This window comes from Xenopus laevis, chromosome 8S (genome assembly GCF_017654675.1).
Source record: "Xenopus laevis strain J_2021 chromosome 8S, Xenopus_laevis_v10.1, whole genome shotgun sequence".
Lineage (NCBI taxonomy): Eukaryota > Metazoa > Chordata > Amphibia > Anura > Pipidae > Xenopus > Xenopus laevis.
Window position 1 is genome coordinate 40050628 of NC_054386.1, and position 16333 is coordinate 40066960.

Genomic DNA, 16333 nt, shown 5'->3' on the forward strand with positions numbered 1-16333 from the left:
ACAGTGACTGCAATATCACACAGCGCCATCTGTTGGTTATATGGAAGAATAACAGTGACTGCAATATCACACAGCGCCCTCTGTTGGTTATATGAAAGAATAACAGTGACTGCAATATCACACAGCGCCCTCTGTTGGTTATATGAAAGATTAACAGTGATGGCAATATCAAACAGCACCCTCTGCACATGGTAGTGGGACAGTGGGACAATGCACACAGTAATCCGTTTGGCAATTTTCTGTCACCATCAGCTTTGCAAAGAAGTCCGGTTGATCGCTGGGGGGGGTCGCTTTGGCAGAATGTGCGCTGCTGGGAGACAGGGCTGTAGTTGTGTCTAGGCTTATACTAGAGTCAATAAGTTTTCCCAGTTTTTGTAGGTAAAATTAGGTACCTCGGCTTATACTCGGGTCGGCTTATACTCGAGTATATACGGTACACATTAAAGCTCTCCTTATGAGCATTACCTGTGTTGGATCGCCGTCGTATTCCAAAATCCCAGCTGGAAGTGATATCTACTGACTGAGAATACACATAGCCTTGCGTCTCCCCTCCATTGCTCTGCATTTGTGTGGAATTCTCTCCAGGTACCGACGACTGGTAAAGTTTTTCCAAGTCCACGTCATGGTCAATGAGAACCATCTCACACATGCCGGTGTCATCGCTTGTAACATGGGACTGGCGAATGTGGGCCAGGATAATTAAGGGATTGTCCAGAAAGGCCATTTTCTGGTCCCGTGGGCCACGGGATATTTACTACAAAAGCCACGGATCCATGTAGAGTAGAGGCCTGATGTCCTAAAAGGCAAAAATAATGAAATCGAGGATGAGCACATTAAAAAAAAAACAAAAAAAAACCACAACAGGTTTATAAGGAAGACAATTAGCATCTCTACACCATTATAGAAAATTAAATTATATTGTAAATATTACTCCATTGTCATTTTACACAGCTTGATATCCTCCAGCCCCTTTATACCCCAGCTGCTGGGACACATCCCTTCACCACACTGGGAACCAATTGCCTGCTATACAGTTTACATTATTTAGAACATCATACACAGAAAGGCAAACACACAGAATTTGTTTTGCTTGCAAGTGTTACAGGTGTGTTAGTACAAAGCCTAAAGGAAATAGACTGTAACCTGCGTAAAGTGCATAGCATTTTTTTGCCACTAAAATCTCTTTGATGATATTATCCCTTCAATTACTGAGCCAGGTTTATTGAACAGGAAGTGAGCTTTATTAAAGGTCATACAAAACCTCATAAAAATAGGTTTGAGTATTACATTTAGTAATCCTTCCATCAGGGATCCCCACCCTTTTTTATTCGTGAGCCACATTCAAATATGAAAAGCACCCAAGGGATTGAGGATCAAAATGTTGTTCGTGAGCCAATGGTTGCGGATCACTGCCTTAAATGATTTAGGCTAATAAGACAAAAGTTCATTGAGTTCAACCTTTTTGTCTAAAAGGATACCTGCTAGTTGATCATGAGTAAAAGCTGGCCATAGACGCAATGATAAAGTCGTATGAAACAAAAGTTTCTACGATTTTTGGACCCCGTCATTTTTCGTGCCATTTAGTCGATCGAACAGGTTAGAAGATTCCGGTCGGCTAATGATAATTTCTCTGCATGTATTGCCTGATATCGATGGGTGATTGTCACTGCTATTTGTTGGAAATAACTTTCATATGATTGCTGTCAAGGCCAGAACATTGTCTGATTTGTTCTTTTACTACTTTATTTAATCAGAATGGTTAATGGCAGGATGGAAGATAGCGATGTCCCGATCATTCGTCGGATACTTGGCTAAAATCTGCATGGCTATGGCCAGCTTAAGGCTTGTTTCAGAGGGGGAAAATTCCTTCCAGATGCTGGATCAACTTTGCACTAAATGCTATTTAGAAGCCCTGTATTTTTTCGCATGCTATAAAGCCATCCAATCCCTTCCTGAAGATGTTTCACTACTTATCCAAGCAGCTTCATCAGTTCAACCTGTGCCAAGTGCATCTGACAACGGCATTTTTGATGATAATGTCAGCTAAACTGGTGCAATTCTAATACATTGCATTCTACTCTGAGTCCATTTGTTGCTGTGGACAAACCTAATAAAGCCACACTGGAATTGGCGGGGGGCTGCTTTGTGGGTAAAAATATGGCAAAAAGAAACCGTAAAAGTGTGCCAGATTCAGGACAGCCCCATATGTACAGTTTTCAAAGTAAGAAGTGAGACTCCAAAATATGGTAACATCTCTTGTCCACACATACGGAGAATGATAGGACAGACATGCATCGCCTCCCACTCGTATGGAGTGAAGAAATGCTCTTTGCCAACAAACTTGGGACACGGTTATCTATTTAGAGAAAAACAAAAAGGCCTGCTTTACTGGACAAGATGCAATATAATCATACCATTTGTTCATCCTATCTTCTTTATTTAATGTACCTCTAAACGTAATGTTGCTATCACAGGCTGTCAGAGTTTGTGTACGTAGACAAGCCTGTCATTCACAGCCCAATCTTTCCCACTGCTCAGGTTGGTGCAGAGATATGATAGACTCACAAATCTTAAATTAAAGTAGACAAACGTGCCCAGCTTGCGTGCCGCCTTCTATCAATACGGCAAAATGCTAATTTCCTAATTAACAACCTAATTAGGTAATTATGGCGTTGCAGAAGGATGCTGCAATGAAATATGACAACATGGTCACCTCTTTATATGGCACCTGTGGGGCCTTTTCAGCTGTTACCCACAAAGCCTGCGGTATCAATCGAAGAGCAGATGTCAAAAAAGACCTTGGCATTTCGCAGGCTGAAACCTGGATGAGCACGGCAGGCATCCAAAGTTTAACCCTTGCACTGCTAGACCGAACTGTAAACTATTCCCAATGCTAGTTTACTTACATACATATACAGGTATGGGATCCATTTTATGGAAACCCATTATTCAGAAAGCTCTGATATTGGCATAAAAATCATCTGTGGATGAAGGCGAGTATTGATTTCGTATTCACATTAAACAAAAGGACAACTCTAAAGCTGCCTATGCAGGTATGGGATCGGTTATCCAGAATTCCCGGCACCTGGAGTTTTCTGAATAAGCGATCCTTCCTTAATTTGGATCTCCATACATTAAGGGCCAGATTTATCAAGGGTCGAATTTCGAGTTCATGGGAGTTACATGGGAGGACAACTCTAAAGCTGCCTATGCAAGTATGGGATCGGTTATCCAGAATTCTCGGGACCTGGCGTTTTCTGAATAAATGATCCTTCCTTAATTTGGATCTCCATACATTAAGGGGCAGATTTATCAAGGGTAGAATTTCGAGTTCATGGGAGTTATTTAAAACTGCCATCAACTCCCATGAACTCAAAATTAGACCAATCGAAATGTATTCAAAAAATCTAATTTTTCACAGTCGTGTGAATAGGATCGACCTGCAAACTCAAATCAAATTCAATTCGAGTTTTTTTCTGCGCAAAATACTCGAATGTCAGGAAGGCTGTAAACAAATTCATATTGATCCCAGGACGTCTTCCATAGGCCAAAGCAGAAATTCGGCAGGTTTAAGGTGGCAAATAGTCGTGAATAGTGGCGAAAAGCTATGGCTGAACATCAGGCATCTCTGGAACATAAGGGAAAGTTGCAAACATGGTGATGGAAGTAATAACTTTGCAGGTCTGTAAACCAGGCCGTTGTGGGCCATTTGGGAGTGGTTTGCTTTTTTAGAAAGCCTTAATCATGAACATGGGGTGAAGAGTGAAACACTTAGCTGTATGGAATTAGGAGTATTTTTTCTGCTTTGATGACAAAACATTTACATGATGATCACCACTTAGGCGAAAGAAAATTGGTAACACATGCTGATGTAAACATCACTTGAACAGCAGCCCTGAACTGGATTAGAAAGTCATGGTTCCTTGAAAACTTAAAATATGGCATTCTTCTCTACAAATGGAGACGTATAATTATTCTCAGAATGTTAGACCTTGTTTCTTAGCTGTTGAGCTGCTTAACCCTATACCTGCCAACTTTTTTCTACCAGCCTTGCTATATACTGTATATTCTCTTTATTAATAACATGGAGATCAAGCTTTATTTTACTGGCCAGGCTGATAAAGTACCAGGCATGTGGCACCCTGAGGAATGGCATCTGCCTGATGGTACTTTTAAGCAAAATAGCAGAATTGAGGCAGATTTCCCATAACAGCACCACTATAAATTGATGTCCAATAATTAGGGCAATAAAGATAAAAGGAGAAAAGTATACTCCCCGTTCACCCCAGTCCATGGATGCATAAACATGTAACAGGAACAAAAAAGATTGTGAGTTTTTCTCTAAAAGTAATGAACAAAAGTATAGTTACGGTAAAAGTTCAAACCATTTATTAGGACACGTGAAGGCCTAACGTGTTTCTTGTCTATTGGGGCACTTACTCATAGGCTAATGGGCACATCCCTAAACATCACCTGACTAGCAGTGACCAGCTCCATGTTGTAGCTCCCACCCTTCCCAGCTATAGTCAGGTGATCCCACTGGTGTCTAATAAAAGGGCAGCCATGTTTGGGAGTTTTACTTTGAAAGCAGCAAGTAAGTTGCAGGTAAAACTTAGTCCCTGTGTAAAATGTGTAATGTAGCAATTGAATTCTTAATGATTCAGATGCAATTAGAGTGTAGGACTGGCCTGATATTGGATGACTTTATGAAGTTGGCCAGCTTAAATATATTGCAATATATGGACAAACAATCTCTGTTTTGTTTAAAGGGTAAGGCACCTGTTATCCAGAATGCTCGGGACCTGGGGTTTTCCAGATAACGGATCTTTCCGTAATTTGGGTCTTCATGCCTTAAGTCTACTAGAAATTCATTTAAACATTAAATAAACCCAATAGGCTGGTTTTGCTTCCAATAAGGATTAATTATATCTTAGTTGGGATCAAGTACAAGGTGCTGTTTTATTATTACAGAGAAAAAGGAAATCATTTTTAAAAATTTGGATTATTTGGATAAAATGGAGTCTATGGGAAATAGCCATTCCGTAATCCTGAGCTTTCTGGATATCGGGGGGGGGGGGGGGGTGTATAAAATGTAATGCATAAAGGAAAAATTCTAAATGAAAATAAAAAATAAATGAATATTAATACAAGAGTATTAGAGTTTTTTTTTCATGTACTAGAGGAAGGTACTCAGGGAACAGGATATAGTATAAACATAAACCTAAAAAGTGAAGTCTTAAATAACTTGGTCCCAGAATATTAGCAGCTATTATTCCATAGTATATAAAGCTAGTGGAGTCAGTGACTCTAAAGGTCTCTAATAATCTTGAAAATATGTCATAGAAAGTTGGAATAACAATAGATCCTGAGTTTCTCAGCAATATATAGGCTTTTCTACAACTCGTAATTAGCACTAATAATCAGTTATTTAAAGAAACATGTGACAAAGGCACTATTGAGACCAAGGGGTTTTCTAGTTGTAAATGGAAAATCCACTTGGTCTCAGAGCAGAGTAATTTTGGAACAATATCCTAACCATGTTTTCCACTAGCTATCCTATCTATGTCTATGGCAATCAATTTAGCAGTATCACCACCACTACATTCTTTAAAAAGTTTCGCTAAATTTGAATCCAAGTTTCCTTTTTTGACATCTAAAACATGTTCTCTAAGTGGAAGGGATGTTTGACCAACGTACTGGATATGGCACGTGCCGCATTCCAGTAGATAAACTACAAAGGCTGTGTTATAACTGATGTATATTTTTATAGTGTACTCCCTATCCGTAACACTGGAAGTAAAAGTTTTTGTTATAGACACTTTTTGAGTTAATTGTCTTCACAATTGTAACTAGTTGAGGTATACACTATTTTGGTTGGTCACAACCCCTTTAAAAGGAATGTTTATGGGTGTGCTTATTAGCCTATGAGTAAGTTAGGCCTTCACATGTATGTTCTAATAAAAGGTTTGAACTTTTAACTATACTTTTGGAGAAAATCTCACAATCTTTTTGGATCCTGTTACATGATGGTCCTTTTATGCTTGGCCACGGATTCCAACACGCTAGGCTACTATGACTTTTTTAACGCCCGCAGATAAAGTTAGAGCTACAGGAGAAAATAACAACACTGTCTGCTCCTTTTACTATTGCACATAGCAGGCAGAGCACAAGCCAAAACAACGCTTGGGTGCATTTTTTGGACCAGAATCTACCCCACCTCAAGTAAAGGTGCCAATAAAGTGCCTGGAGTTAACAGTTTTGGGTGGTATCTGCATTTTCTCGGTCAGTGTGGCCATTTTTCTGCACAATAATCTGGTGAACAAAAAGCAAAGTTATTCAAAATACACAAATAATAAAAAAAATGAAGACTAATTACAAATTGTCTTACTATATGATATTAAAAGTATTTTAAAGATGAGCAATTTTCTGCAATAGGAAGAGCTAAAATACTTTAACCTTTAAAGGAGAAGGAAAGTCTGAAAACAACATTATCCCAAAAACTTAGCCTTAATATAGTCAGAAACATATTTTTCTAACTCACCCTCCTGTTGCTTAATTTGCCTATGAAATGGCAAAGTCGTGTCACCAAATGCAGTACCTGTTCTAAGCCTGTCCAGCTTCCTTTTCTCCCTGAGATGAGATTTCCCCAGGCAACTGCACACAGCACAGAGCTTTTTTTTCTTTCTTCATTTGCATATTCAGCTTGATGTTTCCAGCAGCTTCCCCGTGCAGCTCAGTAGAAAGGGGCGGGGCTGGAGGTCTGCACTAACAGAAGGCATGTGCAGATGATGTCATCAGGGAGGCATCCACCGGCTGCAGGGCTTCTTTCGAACCTCTGATTGCTGCCTGGGGGATTGGGGGTAAGTAATTGCGGGTCTAGGGCAAGGAATCAGGGCTGGGAGGGCTCCAATTGCTACTCCCACAGCAGGCAAATGTTTTTTGATGTGCCTGCTGTTTGGGATCTTGAGTGCTGCAATCGGGAGATCTGCCTGTGCTCACTGCCTGGCAGGTCCTTGTGAGTGCTAATACCCCCAGATGCAGAGGAAACCCCTCCAATTGCCAAAGAACGTATTAGATACGTTCTTGGCAGTTGGAGCATATGCCTGCCTGCACCTATACAATACATGCTTGGCAGGCAAAGCAGCAGCTACATGTGTCTTGGTGTCCATGCTGTGTTTAAGTGCTGCGTGCTACCTGCCAGCAGCTTTGATGATGCGGCAGAGTCAAGTCAAGGAGAAAAAAAAAAATTGCAAATGTGTAGGAGCTGCGGGGGAAGTGACGTCAGCACTTATAAAATGGCGCCTGCAAACTCAGTAAGATTCAGGGAACTTGCTGGGCGCATTACTTCCTTATGGATGCGAATTGAGGAGTAAAAATATAGCAGTTCAGGAGGTGCATGTGTGGTAAATATTTTAATGACATTACCATTTCAAGCCTTTCCTTCTCCTTTAAGAACATGATATGAAAAAGCTCATTTTATTAAAAAGTGTGTCTTTAAAAATTATCCTTGAATGTATGGGTTTCACTGTGACTTTATTAGGAACCCACAGTATTTAGAGATATAACCCCTGGTTAGAGGGGAGGCAACTGGTCTAGTTAGCCAAACAGATTGTTAAAGATGGGGTATACTCTGGTCATTCCAAAGAATGTCAGTAGTGATTACAATACGGTCTGTAAATCTGACGGATATCAGAACATCTAGAAACTCTATGGCAGGTCACGAATTACTGTGCTCTGACAGTTTGTGTGATCCTGTCATCTCCCAAAGAATACAATACAGGTATTGGATTCGTTATCCAGAAACCCGTTATGCAGAAAGCTCTGAATTACTAATTATCTCCCATAGACTCCATTTTATCCTAATAATCCAATTTTTTAAAAATGACTTCCTTTTTCTCTGTAATAATAAAACAGTACCTTGTACTTGATCCAAACTAAGATATAATGAATCCTTACTGAAAGCAAAACCAGTCTATTGGGTTTATTTAATGTTTAAATAATTTTTTAGTAGACTTAAGGTATGAAGATCCAAATTACGGAAAGACCCATTATCCAGAAAACCCAAGGTCCCGAGCATTCTGGATAACAGGTCTTATACAGTCATATGAAAAAGTTTGGGAACCACTCTCAGCCTGCATAATAATTTACTCCACTTTCAACAAAAAAAGAAGGTATGTCTAATTTCCCAGGAACATCTGCGGAATACTGGGGTGTTTTCTGAACAAAGATTTTTAGTGAAGAAGTATTCATTCAGTTATAGGAAATGAAATCAAATGTGAAAAACTGGCTGTGCAAAAAATTGTGTACCCTTGTAATTTTACTGATTACTGGCAACACCAAATTGGTTGGATTAGCTCGTTAAGCCTTGGGCGTCATAGGAAGGCGTGTCCAATCATGAGAAAAGGTATTGCAAGTTGTGCTTCTGTTCTCTCCTCTGAAGAGTGACAGCATGGAATCCTTAAAGCAACTCTGAAAAGAGCTGAAAACAAAGCTTGTTCAGTATCATGGTTTAGGGTAAGGCTACAAAAAGCTACCTCAGAGGTTTAAACTGTCAGTTTCAACTGTAAGGAATGTAATCAGGAAATGGAAGGCCACAGGCACAGTTGCTGTAAAACCCAGATCTGGCAGACCAAGAAAAATACAGGAGAGGCATATGCAGAGGATTGTGAGAATGGGTACAGACAACCCAAAGATCACCTCCAAAGACCTGCAAGAACATCCTGCTGCAGATGGTGTATTTGCACAAAGAACATCTGTATGGCAGGGTGATGAGAAAGAAGCCCTTTCTGCACTCACGCCACAAACAGAGTCGCTTGTTGTATGCAAAAGCTCATTTAGACAAGCCACAGTCATTTTGGAACAAAGTGTTTTGGACTGATGAGACAAAAATTAAGTTATTTGGTCATAACAAAAAGCACTTTGCATGGCAGAAGAAAAACACCTGCTACCTACTGTCAAATTTGGTGAAGGTTTCATCATGCTGTGGAGCTAGTTCAGAGACTAGGGCTCTTGTTAAAGTCGAGGGTCCGATAAATTCAACCCAATATCAACAAATTCTTCAGGATAATGTTCAAGCATCAGTTACAAACGCAGGGTTTGGATAGTCCAACAATACGATGACCCTAAACACACTTTGAAATCTAAAAGGCAATTATGCAGAGGGAGAAGTACAATATTCTGGAATGGGCGTCACAGTCCCTCGACCTGAATGTCATGGAAAACCTATGGGGTGATTTGAAGCAGGCTGTCCATGCTCGGCAGCCATCAAATTTAACTGAACTGGAGAGATTTTGTATGGAGGAATGGTCAAAAATACCACCATCCAGAATACAGACACTCATCAAAGACTATAGGAGGCATCTAGAGGCTGTTACATTTGCAAAAGGAAGCTCGACTAAGTATTGATGTAATATCTCTGTTTGGGTGCCCATATTTATGCAACTGTCTAATTCTGCTATGATGCAAATTGCATATTTTCTGTTGACCCAATAAACTTTATGTCATTGCTGAAATACTACTGTTTCCATAAGGCATGTTATATATATATATATATATATATATATATATATATATATATATATATATATATATATATATATATATATATATATATATATATATGTCACGGCCGGCACCCAACACCAGAACAAGTGCTCGAATCCTGGGTCTGAGCTAAGCTTCACCAGTGGTGTGACCACCTTTGAGCTTCGGGAGGAGCCCTCAGCCTAATCGGGTGCCACCTGGTCTTACGAGAGGTTCAAGCAAGTGTTCTGGCAGGCAATGGGGCACGGCTGGTAGCTAGAGTCTTTGGGACCGAGGATCACGGTAACAGACAAGGATAAGGCAGAAGGATCGTCAGACAGGCTGGGTCGTGGCAGGCAGAAAGCAAGGGTCATCAGGCAGGCAAGGGTCAAAACCGGGTATCAAGCAGGAAGGGTACAAGCAGAAGAGTAGTCGGATATCAGGCACTGGTCAGGATACAGAATTCGGGATGGTCAAGGTACAGGCTGGGTCAAACACGGATAATCAGATTCAAACAGACAAAATAGCACAAGGCTTCAGAACAGAGCACCAGAAACAAGTTCTATCACGGGCAGTTTGCTGGGAGTGGAAGTGGCCTATTTATACCCTGTTTGGACGCCAAGGTTTTTGCGCCAAAATCGGCGCACACACGCGTCAGGATCGACGCGCGCGCGTCCGCGTCAATAAAGGAAACGAGACGCGGGCGCGCGCGTCCTAAGGAGGCAAGATGGTGGAACCACGAGGCGGGCGTCCCCGCGGCCGATTTACAGCACCCCCAATCCCAGGTAAAACAGATTTCCTTACATTACCCCCCTCTCTAGGGGGGGACACCGGACGCCCAGGCTTCCCAGGAAACTTTAAATGGAACTGCTTCCTAAGACGATCAGCCTTGATGTCATCAACTGAGACCCAGGAGTTCTCCTCAGGACCGAATCCCTTCCACCTAGTGAGGTACTGGAGTTTGTTACGTACCATTCGGGAATCAAGGAACTCCTGGATCTCAAATTCAGGCTGACCGTCAACTTGCACTGGAGGGGGAACAGAAGTAAGGCGAGTATTAGCGGCAGGTTTAAGCAAAGAAACATGAAAAGAATCAGAAATCTTGAAATTAACAGGCAACTTAAGGCGAACAGACGAAGGGTTGATAACAGTAGTGATGGGGTAAGGACCAATGAAACGGGGACCCAGTTTAAGGGAAGGAACCTTTAACTTGATGTTTTTGGTAGAGAGCCACACCAAGTCTCCCACTTTATACTGGGGTGCTTCTCTACGTCTTTTATCAGCAGCCCTTTTCTGAGCAGAAGTAGCAGTAGACAAAGAATCATGTACCTGGGACCAAATCATGGAAAATTGTTCGACAGAGGAATTAGCGGAAGGGACAGAAGAACCAGAATTAGAGAAGGAAAAGGCTTTTGGGTGTAACCCATTAACAATAAAAAACGGAGACTCCCCAGTGGAGGAGTGGGTAGCGTTATTGTAGGCAAATTCTGCCCAGGGTAACAGTTCTGCCCAGGAAGATTGATTTTCGGACACAAAACATCTTAAAAATTGCTCTAAAGACTGGTTCACTCTTTCGGTTTGCCTATTGGTTTGTGGGTGATAGGCGGTTGAAAAAGAAAGATCGATCCCCACTAACGAGCAAAATGCGCGCCAGAACTTAGAGATAAATTGAACACCTCTGTCTGAAACAATATTACTGGGAAAACCATGCAACTTAAATATATGTTGAATAAAAAGTTCGGACAAAGTTTTGGCAGATGGGAGGTGAGGAAGAGCAATAAAATGACCCATCTTACTGAATCTATCCACCACCACCCAAATTACTGTCTTCCCCTGGGACACAGGCAACTCCACAATAAAATCCATAGAAAGATGGGTCCATGGTCTTTCAGGAATAGGGAGGGGAATCAGTAACCCTTGGGACAAATTTCTAGAAGTCTTGGAGCGTTGGCAGACAGGACAAGAATCCACAAAAGATTTAACATCTTGTTTACAGGTCGGCCACCAAGCACTTCGAGTAAGTAATGAAATAGTTTTACTTACACCAGGATGTCCTGCCATCTTGGAATCATGAACCTCTCTTAGAACCTGTTCTCTAAGGTCTTCAGGAACAAAAAATCTCCCAACAGGAGTGTTAGAGGGAGCGTCTGTCTGAACAGGGGATAACAAAGAAGAGAGGTCAGATTCCAAAGTAGCCACAATGACTTCACCCGGAATAATTGTACAACAGTCATCAGTTTCAGAATATATTGAGTCAAAGCTTCTGGAAAGAGCATCTGCCTTGACGTTCTTTGTACCAGGCCTAAACGTCAAGGTAAAGTTAAATCTAGAAAAGAATAAAGCCCACCTTGCCTGTCTGGGATTTAGACGCTTTGCTGACTCAATATACAACAGATTTTTATGGTCAGTGTAGACCGTAACCTGGTGTTTAGCCCCTTCTAGTAGATGCCGCCATTCTTCAAAGGCCCACTTGACAGCTAACAGTTCTCTATTCCCTATGTCATAATTTGCCTCTGCAGGAAGAAATTTTCTAGAGAAAAATGCACAGGGGTGTAACCTATTAGTTATCGGGTGCCTTTGAGAGAGAATTGCCCCTGCTCCCACCTCAGAAGCATCTACCTCGACTATAAAAGGTAGTGTTGTATCAGGATGGCGGAGGATTGGGGCAGAACTAAACTCCCTTTTGAGGAACTCGAAAGCTTGGATAGCTTCCGGAGGCCACATACTGGGGTCAGCACCTTTCTTAGTAAGATTTGTGATAGGAGCCACAATAAGTGAAAAATCTTTAATGAATTGCCTATAATAGTTGGCAAAACCTAGGAACCTTTGGGTTGCACGTAAAGAATAAGGTTGGGTCCACTCCAGGACAGCTCTTACCTTGTCTGGATCCATTTCGAGACCCTTGGAAGAAATATTAAATCCCAAGAACTGTACGGAAGCAACCTCAAAAGTACACTTCTCCAATTTGGCATACAGGTTATTAGCTCTAAGCCTACGCAATACCTCACAAACATGAAGACGATGATCAGACAGATTGGCAGAGAAGATGAGGATGTCATCTAGGTAGACCACTACGTATATCCCCAGCAGGTCCCGAAAGATGTCATTGACAAACTCCTGAAACACTGCTGGGGCGTTACATAGACCAAACGGCATAACAAGGTACTCGTAGTGGCCATCCCTAGTATTAAAAGCCGTTTTCCACTCATCCCCCTCCCTGATCCGAATGAGGTTATAGGCACCCCTCAAATCAAGCTTGGAGTAGATCTTAGCATCCTTGACCTGGTCAAATAGTTCGGAGATTAATGGTAAGGGGTAGCGGTTTTTTACAGTGATTTTATTAAGCCCCCTATAATCAATACAGGGGCGTAAACCTCCGTCTTTCTTACCCACAAAAAAGAACCCTGCCCCCGCAGGGGAACAAGAGGGCCTAATGAAGCCCCTGTCAAGATTTTCTTGTATATACTCTTTCATTGCCTGGGCTTCGGGCAATGAAAGAGGGTAGGTTCTACCACGTGGAGGAATTGACCCAGGAACTAAATCAATAGGGCAGTCATACTGCCGATGCGGAGGTAAGGTCTCAGCTGCTTTTTTAGAGAAAACATCAGAAAAAACAGAATATGCTGTGGGTAACCCCTCAAGAGAAGTAGTGGCTACTACAGAGGGAAAACAAACCCCACTACATCCTGTACCCCATTGAGTCACCCCCTTAGAAACCCAGTCTATCAGAGGGTTATGCCTCTGGAGCCATGGTAAACCAAGAATAAGAGGAGAGGAAGCTCCCTCAATGAGGTATAGAGCTATCTCCTCACAGTGTAGATTATTAGCACACATAGAAAGATTTGTGGTCTTTTGGGAAACCACCCCTGATCCCAAGGGTCTTTTATCGACAGCCAGAATTCTCAAAGGAGGATTGAGGGCAACCAAAGGAATTTAAATTTTTAGCAGCGAATGCTGCGTCCAAGAAATTACCCTCCGCCCCAGAATCAATGAAGGCTGACAATTTAACAGTGCCCGTAGGCCAGGTTAATTTAACAGATAATAGGACCTTGGAGGCAGATTGGGGAGAGGAAACGCCTGCACCCAAATGGAGCTCCCATTCTCCATTTAGGCTAGGGCGTTTCCCGGCCTCTTGGAACACTGATTGAGGAAGTGACCCTTCTCCCCACAATACAAACACAACCCAAGAGACCGCCTCCGTGCCTTTTCCTCAGGAGTAAGGTGAAAGATGCCCAGCTGCATAGGCTCCTCCTGAGGTTGAGACACAGAGGGGTTTGACAACTTAGCACTAAAATTATGCTTATACAAAGAAGAAGTACCCTGTTCCTCCCGATTTTCCCTCTGTCTCCTATCTACCTGGATAACCAGAGACATTAGGTCATCCAGACTGGTAGATAGGGGGTAATTGACGAGGCTGTCTTTGACAGATTTGGCTAGACCGATGCGAAACTGGCTCCTTAGAGCTGCATCGTTCCAGCCAGTCTCCACCGCCCACCTACGAAACTCTGTGCAGTAAATCTCCACCTCCCGTTTACCCTGGCGTAGTTTGCGAATAGCGGAATCGGCCGAAGAGGCGCGATCCGGGTCATCGTAAAGAATGGCCATAGAGCGGAAGAAAATATCTAAAGAGAAACGGGCAGGGTCAGTGACTGGCAATCTAAGTGCCCAGACTTGGGGGTCACCCACTAATAGGGTCATTACGAACCTGACCTTTTCCTCGTCAGAGGGAAATGAGTGGGGGAAAAAGCTGAGGTACAGCTTACAGGCCTCTTGAAAAACAAAAAACTGGGTTCTGTCCCCACCAAACTTGGCAGGAAATGCAATCTTGGGTTCCTGAGGTCTGAATACAGCACCCCTATCGGACAGGGAACCCACAGAAGGAGTAGGAACAGAACTGGCTGGCTGCTGCGAGGGTTCTATGTAACTATGTAACAGCTCGGAAGAAGATGGAAGTGGAGCAGCGGCAGCAGCTTCGGTGTGATCGTCGTCCTCCATGGCCCGTGATAATGTCATGGCCGGCACCCAACACCAGAACAAGTGCTCGAATCCTGGGTCTGAGCTAAGCTTCACCAGTGGTGTGACCACCTTTGAGCTTCGGGAGGAGCCCTCAGCCTAATCGGGTGCCACCTGGTCTTACGAGAGGTTCAAGCAAGTGTTCTGGCAGGCAATGGGCACGGCTGGTAGCTAGAGTCTTTGGGACCGAGGATCACGGTAACAGACAAGGATAAGGCAGAAGGATCGTCAGACAGGCTGGGTCGTGGCAGGCAGAAAGCAAGGGTCATCAGGCAGGCAAGGGTCAAAACCGGGTATCAAGCAGGAAGGGTACAAGCAGAAGAGTAGTCGGATATCAGGCACTGGTCAGGATACAGAATTCGGGATGGTCAAGGTACAGGCTGGGTCAAACACGGATAATCAGATTCAAACAGACAAAATAGCACAAGGCTTCAGAACAGAGCACCAGAAACAAGTTCTATCACGGGCAGTTTGCTGGGAGTGGAAGTGGCCTATTTATACCCTGTTTGGACGCCAAGGTTTTCGCGCCAAAATCGGCGCGCACACACGCGTCAGGATCGACGCGCGCGCGTCCGCGTCAATAAAGGAAACGAGACGCGGGCGTCCTAAGGAGGCAAGATGGTGGAACCACGAGGCGGGCGTCCCCGCGGCCGGCGTGGCGGGCGTCCCCGCGGCCGATTTACAGCACCCCCAATCCCAGGTAAAACAGATTTCCTTACAATATATATATATATATATATATATATATATATATATATATATATATATATATATATATATATATATATATATATATATATATATATATATATATATATATATATATATATATATAAAAAGGAAGTTGCTACTTTGAAAGCTCAGCCAATGATAAACAAAACTCCAAACTTTTTCATATGACTTTACCTTTATTATTTTGGCAAGATCTCTGTTGTTTCCGGCATGTGTGTATCCATGTCTCTCTGGAGACTGCAGCCATTAATCTAATAATAAATGGTACTTTCATGAACAGATTCTTCTTTGAAATAGTGAAGAGATTATGTATTGTTCTATCAGGTAGCTGCCTCCGATAACAATATTATCTTGTAGAGATGTGATGTTCAACTTGTGGCCATTGACTGCTGGAGAAGTTCAGCAAGCCACTGATTAATTATGACCATAATTAATTAATTAATTAATTAATTAATTAATTATAGCCAGGTTGCCCTTCATCTCACCGGATCTTTTTATTTGAACACTTGGGGAGATGGATCAGTTATATCTTAGCTTGGATAAAGTACAAGGTACTATTTTATTATTACAGAGAAAAAGGTAATACATTTAAAGGGATACTGTCATGGGAAAAAAAAATGGTGTAAGCCGGCATTTTTTGCTCACGGTGCAATAGCCTTTTCTCTTGTTTTCAAATGTTTGCCAAGTTGCAATTTTCCAGCCTCCCTCCAAACTAGTTGGCAGCAAATTAGAAGCTACAGGCAAGATAATCACTAGCATTAAAAGGATTTTTCACCTTTAAATTAACTTTTAGTATGAAGTAGAGTGTGATTGAGACAATTTGCAATTATTCAGCAGCTCTACAGTTTTCAATTTAAGCTAGTTCCAAAATACCCTAGCAACCATGCATTAATTTAAATAAGAGACTGGAATATGAATAGGAGAGGCCTGAATAGAAAGATGAGTAATAAAAAGAAGCAAAAACAAGAATTTTGTAGCTCATTTGTTTTTTAGATGGGGTCAGTGACCCCCATTTGAAAGCTGTAAGGCGTATGAAGGAAAAAGGCAAAATTATAAAAAAAAAATG

At 42.1% G+C, this 16333-nt stretch overlaps 1 protein-coding gene across 6 annotated transcripts in view; it reads right to left on the reverse strand.

Annotated features, from left to right (window-relative positions):
- mapkap1.S (MAPK associated protein 1 S homeolog) overlaps window positions 1–16333 on the reverse strand; it is a 147504-nt gene that overhangs the window by 74113 nt on the left and 57058 nt on the right. For all 6 annotated transcript variants that reach the window (XM_041575059.1, XM_018232847.2, XM_041575060.1 and 3 more), the window contains exon 2: window positions 466–796. In XM_041575059.1, the coding sequence (XP_041430993.1) occupies window positions 466–724 (259 nt within the window). In that variant the 5' untranslated portion in view covers window positions 725–796. The remainder of the gene's footprint in view (window positions 1–465; window positions 797–16333) is intronic.